The 24,963-nt window shown below is 39.9% G+C and overlaps 5 protein-coding genes across 5 annotated transcripts in view; 3 read left to right on the top strand and 2 right to left on the bottom strand.

Moving 5' to 3' along the window:
• Positions 1–4,388, top strand: part of LOC101300002 (probable pectinesterase 29-like) — a 9,787-nt gene extending 5,399 nt beyond the window's left edge. Inside the window, exons 2-8 of the mRNA XM_004289322.1 lie at positions 1,739–1,986; positions 2,130–2,223; positions 2,610–2,878; positions 2,998–3,157; positions 3,284–3,499; positions 3,853–4,100; positions 4,208–4,388. Coding sequence (XP_004289370.1) covers positions 1,739–1,986; positions 2,130–2,223; positions 2,610–2,878; positions 2,998–3,157; positions 3,284–3,499; positions 3,853–4,100; positions 4,208–4,388 — 1,416 coding nt within the window. The remainder of the gene's footprint in view (positions 1–1,738; positions 1,987–2,129; positions 2,224–2,609; positions 2,879–2,997; positions 3,158–3,283; positions 3,500–3,852; positions 4,101–4,207) is intronic.
• Positions 4,389–5,318: 930 nt separating this feature from the next.
• Positions 5,319–7,549, top strand: LOC101296898 (probable pectinesterase 55-like). Its single transcript, XM_004288233.1, has 5 exons — positions 5,319–5,737; positions 5,821–5,980; positions 6,078–6,299; positions 6,739–6,977; positions 7,120–7,549. Exons 1-5 carry the CDS (start codon positions 5,520–5,522, stop codon positions 7,280–7,282), a joined length of 1,002 nt encoding a protein of 333 aa, XP_004288281.1. The 5' UTR covers positions 5,319–5,519; the 3' UTR covers positions 7,283–7,549.
• Positions 7,550–9,869: 2,320 nt separating this feature from the next.
• Positions 9,870–12,071, top strand: LOC101299714 (pentatricopeptide repeat-containing protein At3g49740-like). Its single transcript, XM_004289321.1, has one exon. It carries the CDS (start codon positions 9,870–9,872, stop codon positions 12,069–12,071), a length of 2,202 nt encoding a protein of 733 aa, XP_004289369.1.
• A 40-nt stretch (positions 12,072–12,111) lies between these two features.
• Positions 12,112–15,912, bottom strand: LOC101296607 (squalene monooxygenase-like). The gene is made up of 8 exons (XM_004288232.1): positions 15,155–15,912; positions 14,665–14,776; positions 14,357–14,531; positions 14,014–14,182; positions 13,600–13,818; positions 13,124–13,399; positions 12,608–12,886; positions 12,112–12,438 (listed from the first exon to the last, which is right to left on the bottom strand). The coding sequence occupies exons 1-8, from the start codon at positions 15,668–15,670 to the stop codon at positions 12,334–12,336; spliced, it is 1,851 nt and encodes a 616-aa protein (XP_004288280.1). The 5' UTR covers positions 15,671–15,912; the 3' UTR covers positions 12,112–12,333.
• A 5,766-nt stretch (positions 15,913–21,678) lies between these two features.
• Positions 21,679–23,210, bottom strand: LOC101296323 (probably inactive leucine-rich repeat receptor-like protein kinase At5g48380-like). Its single transcript, XM_004288231.1, has one exon. It carries the CDS (start codon positions 22,867–22,869, stop codon positions 22,015–22,017), a length of 855 nt encoding a protein of 284 aa, XP_004288279.1. The 5' UTR covers positions 22,870–23,210; the 3' UTR covers positions 21,679–22,014.
• Positions 23,211–24,963: the final 1,753 nt, after the last annotated feature.

Genomic DNA, 24,963 nt, shown 5'->3' with positions numbered 1-24,963 from the left:
CAAAAAATTATGCCGCCAATTCCCGCCTCAGAATTTATAAGGAATTTTATAATTCCTTGCGGAACATAATAATTTGCGAGGAATACTCCTCGCTTATGTTTAAACATGCGACGACTATATATTCCTTGTAAATTCTAACTTTTTGTAAGGAATTTTCAATCGTCGCAAATAATTTCCTCGCTGATTGCCATATTTCTTGTAGTGTGCAATGTCCGGGATGGGCCGTGTGATGACCCTAATCCCGTCCCATCACATCCCAGCTCAACCCTAATTTAAGTTCTTAAAAGTTGTTCACATATTTTTTTTAGGGTCTTACAATTTTAGAAGATAAATGTTTTGGATCACCAAAATCCAATTTCTATGAAACAGAGATTGATTTCATTAACATCAATAGCACTGCCAAGAGCTACAGTTAAAAAAAAAACTCCATACATATCCGAAACGAGCTCGCCTTAGAAGCGACTCACAAGATAAATAAATAAACTTTGGATCACTAAAATCCAATAATCCAAGTAAGAAAAAGAATATGTGGAATCATTTCTCATTTGCCTTATTTTCTTCCAAATTTAGACTTGGCATATTCGACTTTACACAGTCCAAACCAAGATATCAATTTCCATATATTGCACTCATCAGTACATCTTCTATCTATATAAGATGAACAAGATGCATGCATGCATCATCTTCCTGCGTTAAACTGTGTCCTCGTCATCTTTTACAGACTGCAAAGCTTGTATTGAAGTAGTGCTCTTCATGGAGTCGCATCTTATATCAATAATAATGTTCCTCTTCATTTTCTTAGGTAAGTTGGGTTCCTGCTATGATGGAAGGAAATATGATGTTTCACGTACCATCACTGTCAGCAAGAGTGGTAACGCAAATTTTACCACAGTCCAGCAAGCCATTGATTCTGTACCATCAGGCAACTCGGTTTGGATTCGAATCCTCCTTAACCATGGTGTTTACTTGTAAGTAATTTTGATTTCAGGTTTCATTTCCGAATATGTATGGAATAAATTTCAAGCTCTAATAGTTGTTATGTTGAGCGTATCCAGCGAAAAAGTTGTCATCCCGAAAGACAAACCATATATCATTCTTGAAGGAGATCCGAAAAAACTTACGACGATCGAATTTGGAGATGCTGGACTTGTTTCTCAATGTTCGACATTTACCTTACTTGCTAGTGATTTTGTGGCACGATATATTTATTTCAAGGTGAATATCTAGCCTACACGACTAGATCATAATTGATAATTTTATTGATTTTTATCTTCTTATTAAGTGATTAAGAAATGAGCATTTAAATAATTAACGATATCACAAGACGATTACAAAGAAGTACACATATATGGTTTATGAGTCTAATCTTTTTTTTCTTTTTTTTCGTTTCTAAACTAAAATAGTTAAATAACTATGGTTCCAGAATACGCATGATCATATTAAACTGGACGACGGAAGGCAAACAATTTGGGCAGTTGCAGCTTTAATTTTCGGAGACAGGGCAAGTTTTTACCAATGTATCTTCTTAAGCTTGCAGGACACATTGTGGGATGCCCGAGGGCGTCACTATTTTTCTGGTTGCAATATTACTGGTTCTATAGACTTTATTTGGGGCAATGGCCAGTCAATTTATGAGGTTAAAATTTGTGTTCCTTTTGCTATAAATGGGAAGAAAATTACAATCTGTATATATGGAGAAACTAACAATTGTATTTTCACTGGATCAAACTGTTTGTAGGGGTGCCAAATAAGATCATTGGCCAATGTGATAGGCACTACAGGTTTTATTACAGCACAGGGTCGTGAAGGTCCAAATGAAACTACTGGTTTTGTTTTCAAAGATTGTCATGTATATGGATCAGGCACTTCATTTCTTGGAAGAGCATACAGAAACTACTCGAGAGTACTGTTTTCCGGGACATACATGGAAAACGTTGTTGCGCCGGAGGGTTGGTCGCTCTGGACACCACCGCAGATTAGTTTCGCGTAAGTTGTCGATCGAGATCACTTTGATTTAGATTATGTGGCTTAAGCTTAACATGAACAAAATGTAGCGTGACATCATTTTGATTTTCCTCGTCGTAGTTTGATTTTCCTCGGAGTTGATTTATTCGAAAACTGTTTAACAGGGATTCAATCATATTCGCGGAGAATAACTGCAGTGGACCTGGAGCAGAAATGTCCCATCGTGTTCCATGGGAGAAGAAGTTATCGAATGAAGAAGTGAGATATTTGACGACTACAACTTCCTTTATAAACCAAGAAGGGTGGTTGGAAAAGCAACCACAATAGCTCCCAAGAGAATATTTACCACTCTCTGGTTAGCTTCTTAGCTATTTTGGAGAGCTTTAGTTTTTCCAAATCTCACTGGAAAATCCAGAAAATCCAGATTGATGTTGAGTATAGAATCACCTCATAAATAATTGAAGATTTGGTGGACGAATGGGTTCCTACTTTTCACTTCAATGTAACAAATTAACTCTTAACTTTCAAAAATATCAGATTAATTGGTAGATTCTGATTGATCAGCTGAATCCAAAAAGCTGTATATGGAACTTTCAAATTCCTCGTATATATTCTGATATCACCACTTCACCATCTCCTTGCAGTCAAAAGTCCGTTGCAACCTGCTAACAAATAATATGGAGTCTCTCATAACAACAATACTACTCTCATTGCTGGCTCTCTTCTATTTCTTGTCTAAATTGGGTTCATGCTCTCATGCAATGAAATTTGATCTAACTGATGAGGTATCACGCACCTTTAAAGTGGATATGAAGGGCCACGGAGATTTTAGAACAGTGCAAGAAGCCATTGATTCCATCCCTTCAAATAACTCTTGGTGGACTCGAATCATTCTTAACCATGGTCTTTACTTGTAAGTAGCATATGTGCATGTTCATCTATTCTTTTCAAAGTCATATGTAACTTAATCGATTTGTTGGTGAGCTGTAGTATGGTTGGCTGGCTAACTCATTCGTTTGTTTTTCCTGACAGTGAAAAAGTGGTAATTCCTCAAGAGAAACCATACATTATTCTTGAAGGACACCCTAAGTTTCTTACTGCAATTGAATTTGGGGATTTCGGTAGTGTTGGAAAGAGTCCTACATTTACGTTACTTGCTGATAATTTTGTGGCTCGGAATATATTATTCAAGGTAACTCCTGAACTTGCAGTGTACATATTGTTGTTATACTACTCTACATATTATTCTAACACATTGTTTATTACTAACTTATTCTTTAGCCCTAGCTTCATAATTCTGGTAATTTGGTTGTAACAGAATTCATATGACCATCTTATTAAAGAGGATCCCAACCGGAGAACTACTTGGGCAGTTGCTGCTAAAATTGTTGGAGACAAAGCTAGTTTTTATCACTGTGGCTTCATTAGCTTGCAAGATACACTCTGGGATGCCAGAGGTCGTCACTATTTTTATGATTGTGATGTTCGTGGTGCTATAGACTTTATCTGGGGCAATGGCCAGTCAATCTATGAGGTTAAGTAAAAATCCACAGAATTTTTGTTTTTGTTGCGCGCCATATTCCTCTAGCAAAGCCAGTTGAGTTTTTACCTATCTAACACAGTGGAGATAGAACATTGGAGATCTCGAACGTTCTACCTCTACTTATGATAATGAGAAAAATGAAAACATGATAATGAGAAAAATGAAAACATGTGAAATTAATACGTCCAATAACTTAAACAGTCTATCTTTTAGGTTTCAAAGGTGATTGATCGACCTAAAAGACGACGAGTTTCCGATTATTGGATTCTATATAGGAAACTTAACTAGAGAACATATTCTACGTACAATCAGCATGTATTTAAGCTCGATCAAATTGTTTGCAGAAATGTCAGATAATGTCTTTGAGCAAAATAATTGGCACTACTGGTTATATCACAGCTCAAGGTCGTGAAGGTCCAGATGAAACTACTGGGTTTGTATTCAAAGATTGTTACGTATGCGGATCAGGCACTGCTTTTCTTGGAAGAGCATACAGAAACTACTCAAGAGTCTTGTTCTCAGGGACGTATATGGAAAATGTTATTACCCCGGAGGGTTGGTCCCTTTGGACGCCACCCCAAATTAGTTATGCGTAAGCTTAACATTCTCTTCTTCTTTTATTTGCTTAAATCTTGTTCATAATTAATTCTGCATTACATACAATATTTGATCCATTGTTTCTCTGATAAAATTGATTAGGGATGTGATCACATTCTCGGAAGCGAATTGCCGAGGACCTGGAGCAGATTTGTCCCGTCGTATTTCATGGGAGAAGAAGCTATCGGATGAGGAAGTGATTAGTTTAACAAATACAGCTTCTTTCATAGACCAAGATGGCTGGTTGGGAAAGCAACCCCGCGCGTTAAGTCGACCTTTATAATCCTTTGATCAGTAATCTAAAACGTTCATCAATCCCTTGATCAGTAATCAGTTCATTAGATCTTCAGTTCATACATGGTCATCAGATCGATGTGAAGTGGTACAGATATCATAGTAACCATAATAAATAAACCGTCTCAAATTTCCCTTCCAATTTATGTGTTGAACTTTTATTTATTTTTGATAATTAACTAAGAAGGTCTCGATCCGTTAATATGTAGAAAGAGGCATACAATGCACAATAAACCGCTGTATGAATGACTCGACTGAAATGAGCTAAGAGCCCTAAAACTAGCAAGTTCAAACCCTAATTTACTCGTAATTAAGTTTTCGGAACCGCCCTAAGCAGTGTGTGCTTTCCCCGAAACGGACCTCGAAAACAACCCGGCTCCCATATTATTGTAACACAAAACCACCAGGTCCTAAATGCGTTCATCAACCTTCTTAGACAGTGAACGTTTGAAACTACTTACCACTTAATGAGTGATGAAGTAAAATAGGTTATTCGATCAACTGAAAGATAATGAGTGATGCAATTTTAATAGAGAAACAACTGATACATATATGAGATTTTGGGTTGCTTCAGCTTTTCGATCTCCCTTGATTATGTCTCTTAATCCTGCAAGTAATTACAACTAATGAGGCAGGTCATACGTAGGATAGCTAGCTTGTCCAATTTGCTTTAGTTTTTATCTCTGATCTTTCAATCGTGCAAGTTATAATGATGCAGTTCAAAGGCTAGCTTGTCCAATTTGCTTGGCTTTCTTTAACCAAAATAGAAAAATGTAAAACAGATACATTACCTGGGGTTAAGGTATCTAGATCCAATTAATCAAGTTGGCTCCTTTATGTGATTGAAACAAGCAGGGTGTAAGCAGCACGAATGAAATAGCCTTATGGAGTTATGGTACTTCCTTCTTATCAAACAATTATAGTAAAGCATCTGAATTTGTAAGATATCAACTTAAGACAACTACCAATTGATAGTTGAGGATGTTGTAGAACCGCGCGTTTCTTCATCACAAAGTATATACTATTTGTAGATCGAAATTTCCTTTATAAAATCAAGGACTTTACTCTCCTTGATGACAGGAAACTGTGTTGCGAAAAATCCACAAAGCTTATTTTGAAAATGTTCTGCAGTATGAGGTTTCTCATGACATTGGTTCTCTTCTTTTTCTTTGCTAAATTTGATGCAATGAGATATGATCAACAAGATGATGTATCAGTAACGATCACCGTCAGTAAGAATGGTGGCGGAAAATTTAGCACTGTACAACAAGCCATTGATTCCATACCATCAAATAACGAAGGGTGGATTCGGATCCAGATTCAGCATGGTGTCTACCAGTGAGTAACATCTTCTTCTTTTTTAAGTCTTCATTCTCAAGCTATCTTACAAGCTCTAACGTAGCTGCTATTTTCATATCTAGTGAAAAGGTTACAATCCCTCAGGACAAGCCATTTGTTATTCTTGAAGGAGACCCTAATCATCAAACAACGATCGAATTTGGAGCTTCTGGCAGTGTTGTTGAGAGTCCTACATTCAAGGCATTTGCAGATAATTTTGTGGCAAAAAATATAGTATTCAAGGTTAAGCACATATGTGAATTTTTTCTTCTCAAACAGATCAGATGTATGAGCTTTTCATATCTATCCTTGAATATGTGAGTTTGGTTCTTATCAACAGAATACATATGACCACCTTATCACATTTGATCCGAATAATGGGAGAAAAACTACTTGGGCGCCTGCTGCTAAAATTGCGGGAGACAAAGCAAGTTTCTATAACTGCACTTTCATCAGCTTGCAAGATACACTGACTGATTTCCAAGGTCGTCACTATTTCTATGGCTGCAATATTCAAGGTGCTATAGACTTCATATGGGGAAATGGCCAGTCAATTTACGAGGTGAAACTCCTCTCCTTTTTCTCATATCAACAAACAAGTTTAGCTACCTGATCGAATTTTTGTCATTGCAGAAATGTCAGATAACTTCCTTAGCTGACAAATTAAACTAGGCCAGAATGCATTTATACCTGATAGAATTTTTGTTTTTGTTGCCATATTCCACTAGCAAAGCTCAGTTGAGTTTTTACCTATCAAAGTGGAGCTAAGACGTTGTAAATCTCAAACGTTCTAGCTCCACTTACGATAATGAGAAAAATGAGAACATGTGAAATACATCCAATAACTTGAACCGTATATCTTTTAGGTTTCAAAGGTGATGAATCGATCTAAATCAAAGATGACGAGTTTCCGATTATTGGGTTCTATATAAGCAACTTATCTAAGGAACATATTCTACGTACATTAAGCATGTATTTAAGCTCGATCAAATTGTTTGCAGAAATGTCGGATAATGGCTTTGAGCAAAATAATTGGCACTACTGGTTATATTACAGCTCAAGGTCGTGAAGGTCCAAATGAAACTACTGGGTTTGTCTTCAAGGATTGCCATTTATGTGGATCAGGACGTATACTTCTAGGTAGAGCATACAGAACATACGCAAGAGTATTGTTTTCGGGGACGTATATGGAGAACATTGTTGCACCTGAGGGTTGGTCAGAATGGGAAGTCCGACCAGTGTAAGTTCGTCTAAACATCAATACTTTGGGAATCGATGATCGACTTGTTTAGCAACACGCATTGCAGTTAGCAGAATTGATGTTATAGCTGACCATTAATTTTTCACTTCTTTGTTTGATTTCTTTGACACAAATTGAACAGGGATACAATCACATTCTCAGAGGCGAAATGCAGAGGACCTGGAGCAAACATGTCTCATAGGATTTCCTGGGAGAAGAAGTTATCGGATGACGAAGTTGGATATTTAACAAATACTTCTTCTTTTATAAACCAAGATGGATGGTTGGAAAAGCAACCACATTAAGCCCTTGTATAATCGCTTAGGCCTTTAACTAAACTAAAAACTTACAACACAAAGGCCCTTGTATCAATAATCAATCCTTGAACGAACAGAATAAGTCTTTGCGATCAATATAGCCTATATGGTTTGCTCTCAAATTCAGTCACTGCTAAGTATCCAAATTAAGCAGCATTTTGCTTGCTTCAGGTTTTGGAACCAATAGGGCCAGAACCCTGAGCTGAATAATAACATCCATCCATGGAGCTTCACACAGATTAAGCAATTGCAAAAGCTAGGAATTGGGTCTGGTATTAGTCGACGTACCATTGTTCAATTATGAAGGACAAAGGCCCTCAGCTCATTTGTCTATTTGGAAAGCTTTGGCATACTATCTGCACCTCATAGTTGAATATGCCAGTGTTTCGACAAATATGCTGAACAGTGTAGGGCATGTCTTGAATGAGATAAACAGTATACAGCGGACAGTCCTTTCACCGCTTTCCCATTTCAAACTACAAGGCTTTAGCTTGACTAGGCCATTGCCTTCTTCGAGCCCTCCGTTTCCTCCCACCATCCTGCTTCTCCTTAACTTTTTCGTTCAAGTCCCTCTCCCCACGTCTTTTATACATCTTGAAAGTGATCTTTCTATCTGCAGCCATCTGCCTCACCTTCTCAGTGATCTCAGCAGCAATCTGTCTGTTATAGAGTTTCTTTAAACCACGCATGAGCCTCGCAAAAGTATCCGGCTGTGGCATCACATCTGCCTCCATCATGTCCAAGCAGTATGAACAAGCCTCCTTCACATGCCCCTTTGAAAACAATGCATGAATCCAAATTGTCCATGCACACACATTAAGCTCACAACCTCTGGTCACAATGCAACTCCAAACATCTTTAGCCATTTCTAACTTCTCATCTCTTAACAAAGCATTCATCAACTCCTTCAAGGTACCATATTGCGGCCCAGACAGAAGGCCTCTGCCAACCATTTCTTTGAAATAATCACAAGCTTCGATCAAACAACCTTGCGCAAGAAACCCATGAATCATAATGACAAAGGTGTCAAGCCCCGGAGAAAACGCTGCTTCTTCCATTTCATTCCAAAGCCGAACACCTTCCTTCACTTCCCCCAACTTGCAAGCCAACCGAATCACCGTGTTGTAAATACAAAGATCAGGCATGCAACCAATCTTCCTCATCTCCCCCATCAATGCCATACACTCCTCCAAGTCTTCCTTCTTCTCATGAGCCAACATAATCTGCAAATAAATCATCTGACTCGGCATAAACCCTTTCTGTATCATACTCTCCAAAATCTCATAACTCCTCACAATCTTCCCCCACTTACAAAACCCACTAATCAAACTACTATAAGTCACAACATCAGCCTCACACCCACTCCTCTCCATCTCCACAAACACCCTCATCGCCTCCTCCATTTTCTCCTGCCCACAAAGCGCCTGAATCACAGTCGTATACGACGCTGCATTCGGCTCACACCCCTTCCTCCTCATCTCCTTTAGCAGCTCATATGCATCCGCCATCTTCCCAGCCTGCGCATACCCGCCAACCAAAACATTATACACCACAATATCAATCTCAATCCCTAACTCTTTCATCTGTACCAGCACATGTTTCGCCTCCATGAGCTTCCCTGCTCTACACCACCCATACAACAACGAAGTAAAATGCCGAATACTCGGCTTGAACCTAACTCTCATATCCTCAAACAAACTCGCAGCTTCCTTCACACTCCCATTTTTACACAAAGCATCCAATAAGCAACCAAAAGCATACTCATCCACCTCAACCCCATACTTGGGCATTTCATCAAGCACCTCTACTGCCTTCTTCACCATCCTCGCCGAAGCGAAACGCCGCATCAAGACAACAAACATCTCCACAGTAATGAGCTCTGGGCTCTCCTTCCTCATCTCCTCAAGCAGAGCCCACACGGCGCCGAACTGCCGCATTTTGCTCAGGGACTTGATCATCGCTCTGTAAACATCGTGGCTGGGTCTGTAATTGGGCTGCTGCGAGGCCCAGGCGAAGAACCGGTACCCCAAGTTCCCGGCGTCGCCGCACCGGTTCAGGACCCGCTCGGTTAACCCGGAGCGCAAAACGACGCCGGATTGGTGCAGCGCGAGCTCCAATTTGGGGACCCGGGAGTGGAATTTGCGCAATATTCGGTAAATCTTCTCCACGTCGGCGGCGAACTCGCAGTGGGTCGGGTTGTCCGGGCTTGGTTCCGGGTCGGTTCCGAGACGAACCAACCCGAACCCGGATCTTCTTTCGTTGAACACATGGTTGGTTTGCTTGCTGGGTTTGTGAACTGTGTGAAAAAGCTGTAAGGGGCTGTTTGGATTAGACGAAATTAAATTGGGTTTAGTGTAGAGAGAAATCGATTTCTGAAACAACCTTCGCATTTTACGTCTCTCACTTTCGCCTCTGTAGCTTCAAAAGCTCACTAGCCACCATTTGTGGAAGAGAAAGAGCTAAACGGTGCGTTTTTGTATTTTTATTTACAGACCAAAACGGCGTCGTTTGCACCATGGCGGGAGTAGTAGTCTTCTTCAACCTCGCTTAAATTTTGAGAGAGGAAAAATGAGCGATGCAGTTGAACTACTACAAACAAGTCTTCACGACTATAACCGAAGCCGCCGGTGAAGTACTGAAGCTGAACCAGAGGCTGGTGAAGCTTAACCGCTCGCATTGTTACGTAGAGACGCTTCAGCTCTTCACCAAAATCAATTCATCACAGTCGGTTAGGCCGGACCACTACACCGTCTCGGCGGCGATCACGGCTTGCGCGAAGCTACGCCATGTCGTTTTCGGGACGCAACTCCACGGCAATGCGGTTCGCTCCGGCCTCAAAGCCTTTCCTCACGTGGCGAACCCGCTGCTCTCGCTTTACGCGAGCGCGGGAGATTTGGATGACGTAAGATTGGTGTTTGATGAGATTGCAGAGCCTGATGTTTATGCGTGGACGACGCTGCTCTCGGCGTGTGCGAAACTTGGGGAGGTTGAGTATGCGTGCAAGGTGTTTGATAAAATCCCTGAGAAGAGTAATGTGGCGATTTGGAATGCGATGATTACCGGTTGCGCGGAGAACGGGGCTGAGGAGGTTGCGTTTGGTTTGTTTTGTGAAATGCGTAGGATGGGTGTGAGGTGTGATAATTATAGCGCTGCGAGTGTGTTGAGTTTGTGTTGTTTGGAGGGGATTGGGTTTGGGAGGCAGGTGCATTGTTTGGCGGTTAGGACTGGGTTGTTGGGGAGAGGTTCGGTTGTGAATGCTCTGCTTACGATGTATTTTAACTGTGGGAGTGTTGCGGAGGCGTTTGAGGTGTTTGGAGAAGCGGAAGATGGGGTGTGTGATGAGATTAGTTTTAATGTGATGATTGATGGTTTGGTGGGTGTGGGAAGAGATGAAGAGGGTTTGATAATGTTTAAAGGGATGCAAGAGGCGGGTCTGAGGCCGACTGAGCTGACTTTTGTGAGTGTCATGAGCTCGCGTTTGGCTGCGAGTGTTGCTAAGCATGTACATGCGCAGGCGATTAAGTTGGGATTTGAAGCTTTTACATCTGTGAGCAATGCAGCAATAACCACGTATACTGGCTGTGGGGATTCACAAGCGGCGTACCTAGTTTTTCATAAGTTGGAAGAGAGAGATCTTATATCATGGAATTCCATGATCTCGACTTATGCTCAAGTGAATGACAGTGAATCGGTCATTTTGGTCTACCTGCAAATGCAGAGGGCAGGAGAGAAACCAGATGAGTTTACATATGGAAGTTTGTTGGCAAGCTCTGTGTGTATTGAGACCGTGCAAATGATTCAGGCTGTTGCACACAAAAATGGGCTTATCTTTAAAATTCAAGTTTCAAATGCAATGGTTTCTGCATATGCTAAGCAGGGTCAGATGAATCTAGCCTATCAGACATTCCAAGATACCAAGTACAAAAACTTGATCACCTGGAATGCTATTATTTCTGGATTCATGCTGAATGGAATGGTAAATGAAGGGTTAGAGCAATTTCATGAGCTGCTAGTGTCAGAACTTGGTCCAGATGTGTATACCCTGAGTATAATTTTAAGCATGTGTGCTAGCATAACATCCTTGAGAGATGGAAAACCAGTTCATGCCTACATTCTCAAATTTGGGTTCTCTCAACAACTGTGCTTAGGCAATGCCCTCATTACAATGTATGCTAAATGCGGGGTTTTAGACTGGTCGGTAAGAGTGTTTGAAGCAATGAATGAAAAGGATATAGTCTCATGGAATGCCCTGATATCAGCTTATGCACAACATGGGAAAGGAAAGAAAGCTGTTGATTGTTTTGAGGCAATGCAAGACTTATCTTCTATCACACCAGACCAGGCAACCTTCACTGCAGTTCTTTCCGCTTGCAGCCATGCCGGTTTGGTTCATGATGGTACACAAATTTTCAATTCCATGATTAGTAATTACGGCTTTATGCCAGAAGTAGATCATTTTTCTTGTATAGTTGACCTTCTCGGTCGTGCCGGGTACCTTGATGAGGCAGAAACAGTGATAAACAGCAAGGAAATTGAAGCACATCCGAATATTTGGTGGACGCTAATTAGTTCCTGTGCAGCACATGGTAACTTAAGACTAGGAAGAATAGTTGCTGGATATCTCCTTGAAACTGAACAAAACAATCCATCAGTTTATGTGCTTTTGGCAAGTATATATGCAGCTGCTGGTCAATGGGAAGAAGCAGCTAATGTGAGAGAATTAATGAACAGAACTGGGGAGGTGAAGACACCTGGATGCAGTTGGATTAATTCATAAAACATGTAGGAGAGAAATTCACCTGTATAGGCTGGACATGGAAATGTAAGAAAGGTACATTGCAATTTCAATACAAATCTTTTACATATATATTACTCAGCTTTTACTTTCTCTGGAATTGGGCACTATAAGATCCACGAATGTGGAGTTTTACACGAATGTGGAGTTTTACAGGTAGGAGCTGATATTACAGGAATCTTGAAAATAACAAGTCTGAAGATCACTTTACTCGATCTTGGTCTTGGATATTATTGTTTGCATCTCAGTTAGCAGGAGGAGCTCTATGATAAGCTGGAATAGTAGCAGGAAAGAACATCTGTCTCACACCTTCTGCCTTGATGATGGGAAATATTATGCCTGCTGCGCCCTGAGAAAAGAAAGATAAGATCTTCATTAAGAATTAGAGAGAACGATTCGAAACACACTATAGGATACCAATCTCATCAAGGAAGTATATATGCTTGACTTTGAAATGTCTGGTATTGAATTATGGTGATGGTAATGAATTTGAGGAAATTGGTAGCAGAAAAACCCACCCAAATTAATCTCACTCCAATCCAGATGCGTTTTGGTGAAGGAAATGGTAGAAGCAAACGTCCAACACCATATATCGCAACAGCAAAAAAATGGAGAACTAAACTCAGCGGGCGAGGATTTAGACCAGAGAGCAGAGCCACTGGTCCAGTTGAACAGGCACCTCCAAGGCTCAGATAGTCAAAACATGCTTGGCGCATCTCCTTCCTTGCTTGGTCAGGGGAGGCAGAGAACACCTTGTATAGGGCACCTGCCAGGGTGTTTATCGTAGATGAAACCGGCTGCAAAAGCAACATCAAAAGTCATGTGATGAGTAATGTGTAAAGTAAAAACATGATCTCAATCCAAACAACTCTTCCTTGAACATTACTCAATTGTATATATTTCAAGCAGTTCTTTTGATTGATATAAATGCACTAAAATTTACTTTCAACAGTGAAAACCTAAGACAGTCACATATATTGTCAAATTATGCCATAGAGATAAATAAGAAGTACGATAATGGCAACACAGCTTACCTTGCGCAAGGTATAAAAGGATTCTAGGTAGTTGCACAACGAAGGAGCATCATTTATATCACGTAATGGCTTAAGAAGATCCCTGAGTATAACAATGTCTGATAGTGCCACAGTCATTCCTCCACCAGTTAAAGGATGACGCATATTGAAAGCATCGCCCATTAAAAGTGCTCCAGGAGTTGGCTGTGGATTGGCCGGCATGCTTCTATTCGGCATAGTTCTAATATTTCCTTTGTCAATTGCAGATACGAAGGGATCATGAAGTTCAGGTGGAAGCTGAAACAGACATTTACTGGATTAATCCAAAATAGAAGAAACAGGCTCAGGTGAAAAAGGAGCTAAAGGAATAATTACGGGTAATAGACTGGCAACTAAAGTTTCAAATTGAGGCAAGTGCTTTCCAATACAACAGGATCAAGCAACATGCTTCCATATTTTTGAATTTAAGCACTGCAATATCAAAAGAAGAAAGGTACCTGTGGAGCTACCACATTCTTCAAATAGTTAGCCATTGCCCCATTGGCGATGGGTGGTACTTTCTGGCCAGGCACATCAACTAAACAGCGGACCTCTGTACTACTGATTTGGTAAAACAGGATCGGAGATGGATCAGCTAGAATAACATGCCCGTGATTTATAAATGGGAGTTCACAATTTTCCAAAATTAATCCCACAAAACAAGAAGGCGCCTCTACCTGTCAAGGAGATTAATTTTATCTGTGCCAGTGTAAAGTCTGAATATAATGTGAAAATTTAGCACACTTGAATGTTAGTAAAGCATAAATGTTGTGATGCTGGGAGATGAAAAACAAATTGGTCAACTGTTTCTGCAAGTTCATCCTGATTAGACCAACTAAGAGAGTCCAGTAGTTAAAACTAGGCAACTTTACCTGAGGCTTGCAAAGAGTGCGGCGCAGATTTGAGAAGCAACCATCACAGACAATCGTAAGTGGAGCATGAGCTTGAAGTTCTTGACCATCCTTGGTTTTGTACTGAACCCCCTTAATTATCCCATTTTCTTCAAGCAGAGATGTGACTGTACCTTGCTCCAATTGTACACTGAATATATACATTAAACACATAAGCATCCAACCCTCCAAGGAGATCAAGAATTTTCTAGCACAAGAGAAATCTAAAGAAGGGGTTTGTGGCATAACAGTGGAACTTTTTGAAAAACTAAGACAATTTAAAGAACAAAAAGAGGGATCATTCCGATGAGGCAACAAACATTACTTGGGAAGAGTGGCAGCTTTTTCTCTCATCCTCTGTATGAACCGTCCATTGTGGAAACTTCTACCCGCCACATCTGAATGGAACTGTTCCAGGGGATAGGACAGCGTAGTATTCTTCCCATCCTTAAAAAGAGCATATCCAAGAACTCGCTGAGCATCGATTTCCTCAACACAATCTGAAGCCAAATGCTCATAATATTAGTCTTCGTTTCACAACCAAAACCAAGCTACTACCTAGGCATTTCAATCACGGCCATATAAATGTATAAGAACTATCATACGAAACTCGAAAATACTAGCTTTCATTACCTTCAAGTCCCAAGTCAATCAGTTTCAGGTACCCCCCGGGCTGGAGAAGTTCCCCAACAATTCGATCCGGCTCTGTCAAGTCTCTTTCAATCACACGAACACGTCTTCCCTCCTGAGATCAGCACAAGATCCGGTAAGCTTCCACACTAATTCTACACGTATGTCTCTCTCAAAGGGACCTCAATGCTAAATAACAAGTACATAACTTGTGCAACAAACAACACTGAAGTAGAAAGCTAGAAACCCCAAACTCTCACTTGTTCATATGCCATTAATTTCTTTTCCTCTTAACTATTAACCGTATCCCATCTCAAAACTCCACTAAATTGCGTCATCAACTTTCCAAAAAACAATCAAACCCACAATCTCAATAAAGCTAGCTAACAATTTGATAAAACTAACCATGCCAAATTCATGACTTCAAGTCTTCAACCATTTTGGAGCAAACCATTTACTTTAGTAAAAAGAATAATGTTAACTTCATTATTACCTTTCCTAGGGTGTGTGCAAGAGCAGCGCCAGCAACCCCGGCGCCGACGATGATGACGTCAGTGCCGGAGCTCTTCAGACATTCTTCTGAAACATGATCCTCGCTCGTCTTGTTCTTGTTTTTAACATTTCCTTTGTCCTTGGCGGTGGCATTACCGTAATTCCGGCGACGGAGAAGGAAGAGAAGAAGGAAACCCAATAAAGAAGCCAGGAATGTCCAGACAACGTGCGGATCGATCGCCATCATTGTCGCCATCTTTGAATTAAAAGATGAATTACAAGACCCAGACGAAGAATAAGAACAAGAAGAAGAAGGAGAATGCCCTTGTTTGGTTCTCTTCTCTGTTTGTGTCAGAATGCAGGTGGAACTGGTTAAGCTTTCGGGTGTTGTGGGTTTATGGAAGCAGAGAGAGATTGAGGGAAGGTGAGTTTTATGGGGAAGATGGGTCTGAGCAAAAAGCTGTGAGCTTGGTTGTGGTGGAAGATGAGTCTGGAAGATTGGTTTGTGTAGTTGCATTTTATCATGTGGCTGAGGGTTGTGGTCTGCTTAATGATCGTAGTTATGGTGTATTTACACACCTACCCGATTCTCCATTGTTGTTACTGAACCAGATTATGACACTACTGCAGAAGCCAAATAGCTCCAAATGTTTTACTTTCTGCGTTGGGTATGGTTTCATTTTCACATATATCATTTCAATTTCCTTGTACACCGTCGGTCGAGATTGTAATCATCGATAGGATAACAAGTTAACAACCACATATGGTCGACTTCTTACTGTTTAAAGCCCTCATAGACAGATTTGAATTCCGACGACGATTTTTGGAGGTTTCAATATATTTTAAGTGGCTAATAGAGAAAAAGCGTTTTGACACCAGTGATATATGTTCTCCAACTACAATCTTATACAAGTCATAAGCATGATCTCAATTTACACTACATTGTGTTGGTGTGGGTTAAGAGTTCGTCGTATCACATGTTAAAAGATTGTTTCGCGGATGAACAAGACTTGGAAACATAACCTAACGAATTTGAGAATATTTTGTTTGAGAGAAACTTTATGATCACTAAATTAAATGCTAATTATACCGTGCTTTATGAATTGATAACAAAATCATTAATAGTCGTTAAACAGCCGCCTGTTTTTTAATCAAGAGATCAATGCAAATGAAATGTGAAGAAAAAATGATTGGCGAAACAGCCAAACACGTGGAGATGTGGATCTTCACTTGTAACCTACAGTTGCAGGGGGCGAGGTTTTTAAATACTAGCTAGTAGCTACCAGCCATGAGTGTGGGTATTCATATATGCCCCATGGTTGCTGGCATTGAAGCTTTCAGTTTACTTCAAGCCCCATTCTTACATTGTTCGCATGGAGGAGATAAATCAGAGTCTTGTTTGAAAGAGAAATATGCTTTTGCTGAACAATGCGTACATCAGAAACCTGTTGTTCATCGGCTATATGGAGGAGAGTTATGGTCTTCCCCCGGAATTGCTCTACCACTGTGTCGATGGATGAATAATACGAGAACCTCTATCAAACACCAACCCCGTAGACTACAATTTTCATACATTAGACAACTGTTTTGTACCTGGCTAGACAAAGAGATGGTGCAGTTTTCGAATACGAAAAGCATAGCAAATTAGGCAAACAAGTCTTAAGATCTGATTCATTAAGCATGCAGTATAATTCAAAAGAGTATGGCCCAAGTGTCTAACCATTTCACAGACTGGTCCTAAGTTTGAGTCTGGAAACTTTCATCTAACACTTCATTTTCTTTTCATATTAACTGTTATAAATACAAAAGAAAAGTTAGAATAAATGGCTGAAAATGAGTTCATACAAGTTTCAAATTGATTTTCTGCGTGTTCGGCCACCATTAATTTGACGAAATGGGCTGTCCACATAAGGATGATAATATCTGTTTGATGATTATTTCTCTGGTAGAGTCATTGTTATGCATGGTACATCAACAAGTTTCAGCCAATGCAGAAAACGTGAGCTATTACAAGAACCAGATACTAACATGCATCAGCTATATACTGATGCAAATTTCAGTGATAACCTTCTGTTTATAGCTAGTTTTATACATTATATGGATGAGATAAATCGATAACTAGGTCTTTTGTCTCTTGTTCTTATGGTTGTTATTGCCTTCTTTTATTTTCTTAGGTCCCCGGCATTATTGGACTATATATAACAAATCCATGGCAACTACTTATAAGTCGATCTCTGCCTATTGGCAATGGCATGAAACACAAAAACCTGTATCATGAAGAAATAGGGAAGACGGTGGCTAGAATATACCTGAGCATGAGAAACTTGAGGGTGTATTTCTCTCGAATTCTTCTCTGCAATCCCCGGCGGCGGCGAGCAGGGTTTTTGATTATTCCTGTTACAGCTCTAGCAGAGCACATTACACAGGTGAGGAGCGCTCGGGGCTTCTTGATCGATCAGAAAACTTTGTCATGTTTTGACTTTCGACGCATATAGGATTAGAATGTCGAATGCATCCAACCAAATAAGTTCGTTAATTACCTACTGGACGACTTCAAAACAAGCCTTCAACCTAAACACAGAGGCAGATCATATAAAAACTATAACCATATAAGAAAAAATGTGATGATATAATCAATTAACAGTGTGGTATCTATGAAGGTAGAGCAGTTTTGAAGGAGATGAATAGTACAAGGGAATGATCCTCTTCTTTCTTGTTTACAAGGCATGTTACGTTGCTCGAGGGAATCAGATCATTCGCCATAGAAGATAGAACCATGCATCATCTGAATTCCTTGGGGAGAGATCAATATTCCTTTCATCGTCGATGCCTCTTGACGATTTTGGAGCCAAGGCCAACAGCATTTGCTTTGAATATAATGTGCCCTATAAACCAAACACAGTCTACTCGGGTATATTCAACAACAGAGATCGAGAAACCTTTCGGTTTTGATTACAGCGGAGGCAGTGCAATGCCTTTGGATCTCTGGTACCGCCATCGATGGATTCAACTAGCTAGGCTCTTCAAAGCTGTGCTAGGAGAGTCGTGGGCCGCATAACTCAATATATTGGCTTCTTGAAGAACTAAGCCCAATGACAGATATCCACACCCAAGAATTTTCATGGGGTAGGATTTATAAGCAAATGGTTTATAAGTAGGTTCATGGTCATGCATAATATACATTTAGGCCATCAATACATGAACACGAAGTTTTCCTCTTCACAACGAAAAGTAATAGGATGTACACAAGTTGAGGTGAAAAATTTATTAAAAATAAAGATAGAATCTAAGGGGCACATGAAGCCAAAATTCTTTAGAAGAAATAACAAAATAAAGAAACAACCAAAACATCAACAAACATAATCAGTTGATTGCATCAAAGATCAAGACGCACAATAGGAGTCCGATTACGGGTAAGGTAAAAGGGTCTTGTAAATCTTTTTTTTGTTCTTTCATTTTTTTTTTTTTTTTTTTGTAGACCTTGAAAGAGACTTAAGAAGATTCTCGTCTTCTAGAGTTGCTTCACCCTTATCAAACCATGAACACTAAGGTGATCATCCTTTGGTCTTATTAAAGGAGATTCAAATCCTTGATTCTAACATATTCCTAACACAATTCTCAACACCTCTAGTATCACTTGGCTTAACCCGGAAGAACAATATACAAAACTAAGTTCTCAATAGTTTAATTAAATTTTTGGGAGTTATGTAAAAAGGTAAGTACAAGCTTAAAGATTTAAATATGGTATACAATTCAATGAGTTTTAAGTCTTTCATAAAAAAAATAATAATAAAAAAGTTATAAGTTAACTATATTGAGCTCGAACTTTACTCATTTATGATACTACTTAGTGCTTATTAACAAGTAGTACTTACTAACAAGTAACAACACACGGCTAAATATATCATTTCAGTCAATTCATGCAAAAGCCTCTACGACTATTACCAAGGCCTCCCATTGTCACAAGGTGTGGTCCAAACCACCCTGACTCCTGCCGGTAATGAACCAGTTCGAAGTTGCAGCAAGCAAAGACATTGATGGCAAAACACACGGCTCTTGTGACTGGTCCAAGAGTACTCCAAGCTTGACTCGCCGAGTGATGAGCATGCATCAACATGGTTTTGGAGAAGAAATCAAAGTCCCTACTCAATTGCACAACCTGAATGTGGAAGAGAAGGGACCCAACCTCCATGATGAAATGCATGCCATTCTCGGAGGACCAAGTTGATGAGAGGAAATGAAAGCTCATTTGACCATGCTCTGCTTTCGGTGTGAGATGAAAGAAAAGAAGGAGAAGAAGAAGACGAAGAAAGTGATTGTATGGGGTTACAGCCATTAGATCAGGTGGTCTTTGATAACTTGATTAGACACATACAAGTCTTGGTATAGTGTAATATGATGTAGAAGAATGTGACAACTTTGATGGTGATGATTCTTAGAGACAAATATTCAATGAGGTGTCTCTCAGATCTTTGTCTAATTTGGTCGAGCTAATCAAGTTTAATGTATTTTAAAAGTTTCATAGGAAATTTGAACCTCACATATATATTATCATTACCCGAATAATCTAATTCTTTTGACACGTTTGATTTTCATTCACATATTTAATTTTTAGATTGAGACCGAAAAATACTATATAGGAAAACATAATAATACTTGAGGTACCAGTTTTATACATGAGATACCAAACTGTCTCAGTAGTCAAGGTACCGTATAATGAATTTACCCATAAAACTTTTAAGCTGTGTGAAAGTGCTTTTTACACTACTTAAAAGCAGAACCAAACATGTCATTAGTACTCTTTAAACACAAAACATGTGCTTCCCTTGTTCAAAGCTGATCATGACGGACAATAACCATGGAGGCAAAGTTCCTTTTCCTCAAAGTTCTAATCATCTTTGTTGCTTAAGAAATTGGATTCATTCACGTTTTGCCACCAAACCCATGAGTGATTCGCAAGAGAGGAGAGCTTTACTCGAATAAAAATTCATCCTTTACTAGAATCTAGGTTTTGTGGCACATAGATACACACAAAGCTTACACAACAAACAAATCTAAGAGTATCTTAATGTCATTAATCTACCTTAATTTAAATAAGGCTTCTAAAAGGCGATCGCCTAGTCCTCGTCTAAGCTCTAAGCTGCAACAAGCCGTCTCACTTTTCTTCTAGGCTTTTATGTTAGGTTGTGGGCAATTAGACGGCTGCCTAAATGCCGCCTAGGCTACTAAGCTCTGCGGTTATTTTGTTTTCTTTTTGTGATGGGGTTGATATTGTGGGGAGCATGAAAGTATAAGAGTGAAATATGTGTTTAGAATTAGAAGTGTATAAGGAAGTTATGTTAATCTTGGATAAATTTATCCTATAAATATGAATAGGTCTCATAAGATTTATGTTGAATAATTTATCCATATTTAACTGTTTCAAGATTATGATTACATAAAATATATAGTTTTGATCAGTAAATATATATATATATATATATATCTTTTTAAATTACTTAGTCCCCCACCTAAGCTGTCCAAACTCTAAGCTGCGGGTTACCCCTCCCTCGTCTACCGCTACACAAACTTGAATCCCAGGGAGGGCTTAAAGATCCCAAACAGGCCAAACTAGCTAGGATCCTAGAGTCTCTAGACCCACGTTTATATTGGCAAAATAAGTACAAAAAATTGATGGAGTGGGGGCAAAAGGAGCTTATATCCTACAAAATATACCGCAAGACCCCAGTAGCCCACAAGCCACAATAATGTGAACCACTACATACATGTTAGCTAATCATCAATACAAGTTGGGAAAATATTACTAAATATTGGAAAGTGTTGATAGAACTACCCTTTCATTCCCAAAATGCAAAACTACCAAGTATGCACTCTTATTTAAGTACTGCTGCTACTGCATCTACCATGTTCATAATGCTAGCAAACTAGAGAACCAACTCCTTAAGTCGTTATTCACACTTAAGTCGTTGTTACTCACACTCCTAGTATGTCACTCCTACCGCTAGTTACTCACACTCGTAGCGCATTCACTCGTAGCACATTGCCCTTAGATTAGTTTCGAATGTTATGCACTGTTAACTTTTGTACCAACATGAAGTGATAAGACTAAAAACCCAAGTAGAATGAGGAGCAAGGTTGTGCGGAATGTTGGCCTAGGCAGAGCAGAGATGATCATCACCCCCATATTAAAAGCCTTCAACAGGCTCAGATGTGTCGACAATGTCCATACCATGTGGTTTTGTTGGTCTCCTCACAAAGGCCAACAAGCACTAGACCTCCAAAACCAACTGAAACCTCAGCACCCCAATTATATTATAACTAGCTTACCATATTTTAGCTCACTGCCAGACAAAACTGCACTATGATTAAGCCCCAATTTCCCCCCAACCTTAACCCCACTCCACACACACAGCCACAGAGAGCCTCATGGACTTTGCAAACTTGTAAGATGCCGGGTTCTCTTCTACAGTGCTCGACAGTCTGCTATTTTGCAATTTAGGAAAGAACTAAAGCAACACAGAGAGGGATGAGAAATCCATTTATATTGTCTCAGTTACATATTACATTACATCATTGAGACTCGGATGAGGGGAAAGAAAGAAAAATAGAGATTTATAGAGCTAGCTGCTGCTAATTTGACTGAAGAAGCATTCTTGTTTTGAATTGGGGGTCTATACATGCATTGTTTAGAAAAGGTTATAGAGATATCCAAACCAGAAAAAGAAACAAGTGACCCAAAATGGTTAAGGAGCAAAAACCAAACTAAGCAAATTGATCCCAAAAAAGAAACAAAGAGGGCAGAAACTAACTAACCCAAGAGAGAAGCTGAAGAATTGAATGGGATTAGACTAGATAGGGTCTTCAATAATCAGGCATAAGCTGAGTGATCTTGCCTTCTTCAAGAGCCATTTTTCTTTCTGTGATTTTGAGCCATATACAAACCCCAGTAAAGCTAAGCACCAAGCTCGCAAGCCCACTTCCCAATCCGATCCCAACAATGGCCAGAACCGAAAGCCCTTTGGCTTTCATAGGTGGCAAAGGGTACCCATAAAGGTCCTTGTTCCCGGCAAATGACGTCGCATTGAATCTCGGCAAGCTCCCGCTCCGGTTCCCAAGAGAACTCGGAATCGGACCGGACAGCTTGTTGTTGCTGACGTCAAAAGCCGAGAGGCGAACGAGCAGACCCAGCTGCTGGGGAATGGTCCCGGTGAGGAGGTTCTGGTGGAGGTCGATGACGTTGAGGTAAGCACACAATGTGAGCTGCGGCGGAATCGGGCCGGACAATCTGTTCGACGAGAGGTTCAGCACGGCGAGATTGACAAGAGACTGAAGCTCCGGCGGGATAGGGCCGGCGATGAAGTTGGAAGACAAATCGAGGGACTGGAGATTGGTGCAGTTGGCGAGGAAAGGAGTGATGGAGCCACGGAGAGAGAGGTTGGTGAGGGAGAGCTTGTAGATGCGGCCATTGTTGCAAGTGGCGCCTTGGAGATAAGAAGTGAAGCCGCTACATGGGTTTGCGAAGGTGGATTTGGTCCAGTTCTGTAACGAGTGGTTCGGGTCTTGTAGGGATTGGCTTAGATGAGTTAGGCATGCCTCGTCGCTCGGATCTGATTGGCTTGGCCGGAACAACAGAGTCACAACTAGAAGAAACACACGACATGAACTAGTTCTAGTTCTACTACTGCTTCTGCTCCTCCGAACACAACCACCACCCATTAGAAATTGGGTTTTGTTCTGTTGATTCCTGTGTACAAAAACAAAACCCTTTTTTGTGTTCTTTTCAATCTGGGTTTTGTGGGATGGAGCACAACAGAAGAGATGGGTGTACCCAAAATGGTACCTTTGGTTGGGTTTATGGGACTTTTGGTGTTGGGTGGTATGTGTTGATGTATATGTGAAAAAATGTTCACACTTTAATGAATGCTGTGATATTCTGTTATGGAGGGTCAGGCATACATATAAAATAGGGAGAAAAGAGAGGAGGGGAGCTGTGTTTTTATAATTCTGGGAAAGAGAACAAGAAACTGTTATTGAAATTTCAGAGTTTTTAGAGAAAGAGAGGGAGTGGGAAGCACTAACTAAGTTGGGAGAGAGAGAGTGATGCTGTAATTCTCAAATTCTCATTTGGTGAAAGGAAAAAATAAATAATGAGTGCGGTGGACTGGGCTCTGCACCATAACGAAAGTGACAAGACGACGAGGCTAGTATGGTAAATTCCCGGGTTGCAGTTCTGGGGAACCAGCGGGGACTTTCTGATCGATAGGGTCGAGGGGAGGAGAAATGGGTGGCTTGTGATGGAAGAAATGGAAGCGTTGGAGGGTTTTGGGCCGCTGGATGTGGGGACTTTTGTGATGGGGGGATCGTTGACTGTGCATGATTAAATGGAGCTACGGAGGAGGGAAAGGGAAGGACGGTGGTGTCAGGTGAACTGGAAATGTGGGAGTACGATTCTGCGAGAGAGGGAAGGGACGATGGAAATTGGAAAGGTGGGCATCTAGTACAGATTTTACATATTGATTGAACAAGGACAGAAATAATGGGCAAGGCTAACTAACAATGGGAAGAACATGAGTAGATCAAGGTAATCTCCATCAAACCAGTTCCAATTGGACCAATTCTTTGCTCTATTCTTTTTTCTTTTAATCAATTTTTTTTTTATTTGAGATAAATAACTTCGTAAGAAAAACGACCGATAACATTAATGTCACGTTTTGTAATGAATTGAGTTTAGATCGAGTGATTCTTAATATGTTTGTACAGTTCTTGAGATGTAAATACAAACATTTAATGATTACACTCGACATTCTTTCGAGCATATGTTTGTTTTTTACATGCGTCTCTAAAAACATGTCAATATGTGAAAAATTGTGCATAGACTGCCATATGCAACGGCTATTACAAAGACGTCAGCCCCGTATTTTGTGGGTTTTACCACTACGTGAGCACTTGACGTAAATAGACTACGTGCGATTTTTTTTCATATAACGATATAAAACCAAAGCAATGATAAGACCTCATTTGTACAAAAGCAAACTAGCAAGCAAGGGCAACTTCAATATTGTTTACAGTGACTTTACTGGTTTTGTAAGCCGAATGTTCTAAGTCTGACTCACATTCTAAACCTTAAATCACTTACGCCAAAGAAAATAGAGGTATGAACAAAAAATGGAACTAATTGAAAACGTACCCAAAGTTTAAGATGGTGTGTTTAACAAACTACTTAAAAAGAGATTACAATCGCTTTGTAACTGATGGCAAATTGTAACCTTCGGTTTAGTAGTCTCTTTACTTGTATAATCACAATCACATTCCTTATATGTAATCAACATCCCTTGATATGCTTTGTGCATGCTTACTTGGTAAAGTCTATAACGGCGTCCTGAAAGTGAGGGTTAGTTCTAATTATATATATAACTATCAAGTAAACATTACATGCCTAATTGTCTGGTACCTTTGAAATGAAACAGCAATCCAAAATTTGGTTGGTAATAGACTAATAGATCTATTAAAGTAAAACAAAGTCGGTGTGGGTTTATCCTAAATCCATAGCTTTCCATTTTTTCTAAGATAAGGTCAAAGCAGAACAAATTGCTTCTAAACCAAGCAATATATGCCAGCCAAAATATCCTCATCTTAAGACTCTCAAGTCTCTGCATTTTCTCAGCTTCTATGATTACTGGTTGGACATGGTTGCCATGACTAGGTAGCACAGCACCACTTTCCCTTTACAAACATGGATCTCAGATTAACAGCGCGAAGGGTCTTCAAGTTTGGATTTGATATAATAGGATTGAATTTGGGGGATAAATT

Source organism: Fragaria vesca, linkage group LG1 (assembly GCF_000184155.1).
Source record: "Fragaria vesca subsp. vesca linkage group LG1, FraVesHawaii_1.0, whole genome shotgun sequence".
In the NCBI taxonomy this organism is placed as follows: Eukaryota; Viridiplantae; Streptophyta; class Magnoliopsida; order Rosales; family Rosaceae; genus Fragaria; species Fragaria vesca.
This window is presented reverse-complemented; position numbering and strand designations above follow the sequence as displayed.

Excerpts from the sequence above, each read along its gene's own strand:
- LOC101296898 (XM_004288233.1), top strand. The coding sequence starts at position 5,520 with ATGTTCTGCAGTATGAGGTTTCTCATGACATTGGTTCTCTTCTTTTTC. Across the intron at positions 6,300-6,738 it reads ATGGCCAGTCAATTTACGAG|AAATGTCGGATAATGGCTTT; the intron begins GTGAAACTCCTC and ends AATTGTTTGCAG. Across the intron at positions 6,978-7,119 it reads GAATGGGAAGTCCGACCAGT|GGATACAATCACATTCTCAG; the intron begins GTAAGTTCGTCT and ends CAAATTGAACAG.
- LOC101299714 (XM_004289321.1), top strand. The coding sequence starts at position 9,870 with ATGCAGTTGAACTACTACAAACAAGTCTTCACGACTATAACCGAAGCC.
- LOC101296607 (XM_004288232.1), bottom strand. The coding sequence starts at position 15,670 with ATGCAACTACACAAACCAATCTTCCAGACTCATCTTCCACCACAACCA. Across the intron at positions 14,532-14,664 it reads GATTGACTTGGGACTTGAAG|ATTGTGTTGAGGAAATCGAT; the intron begins GTAATGAAAGCT and ends ATTTGGCTTCAG. Across the intron at positions 12,439-12,607 it reads TTGGAGTGAGATTAATTTGG|GGCGCAGCAGGCATAATATT; the intron begins GTGGGTTTTTCT and ends TTCTTTTCTCAG.
- LOC101296323 (XM_004288231.1), bottom strand. The coding sequence starts at position 22,869 with ATGGGTGGTGGTTGTGTTCGGAGGAGCAGAAGCAGTAGTAGAACTAGA.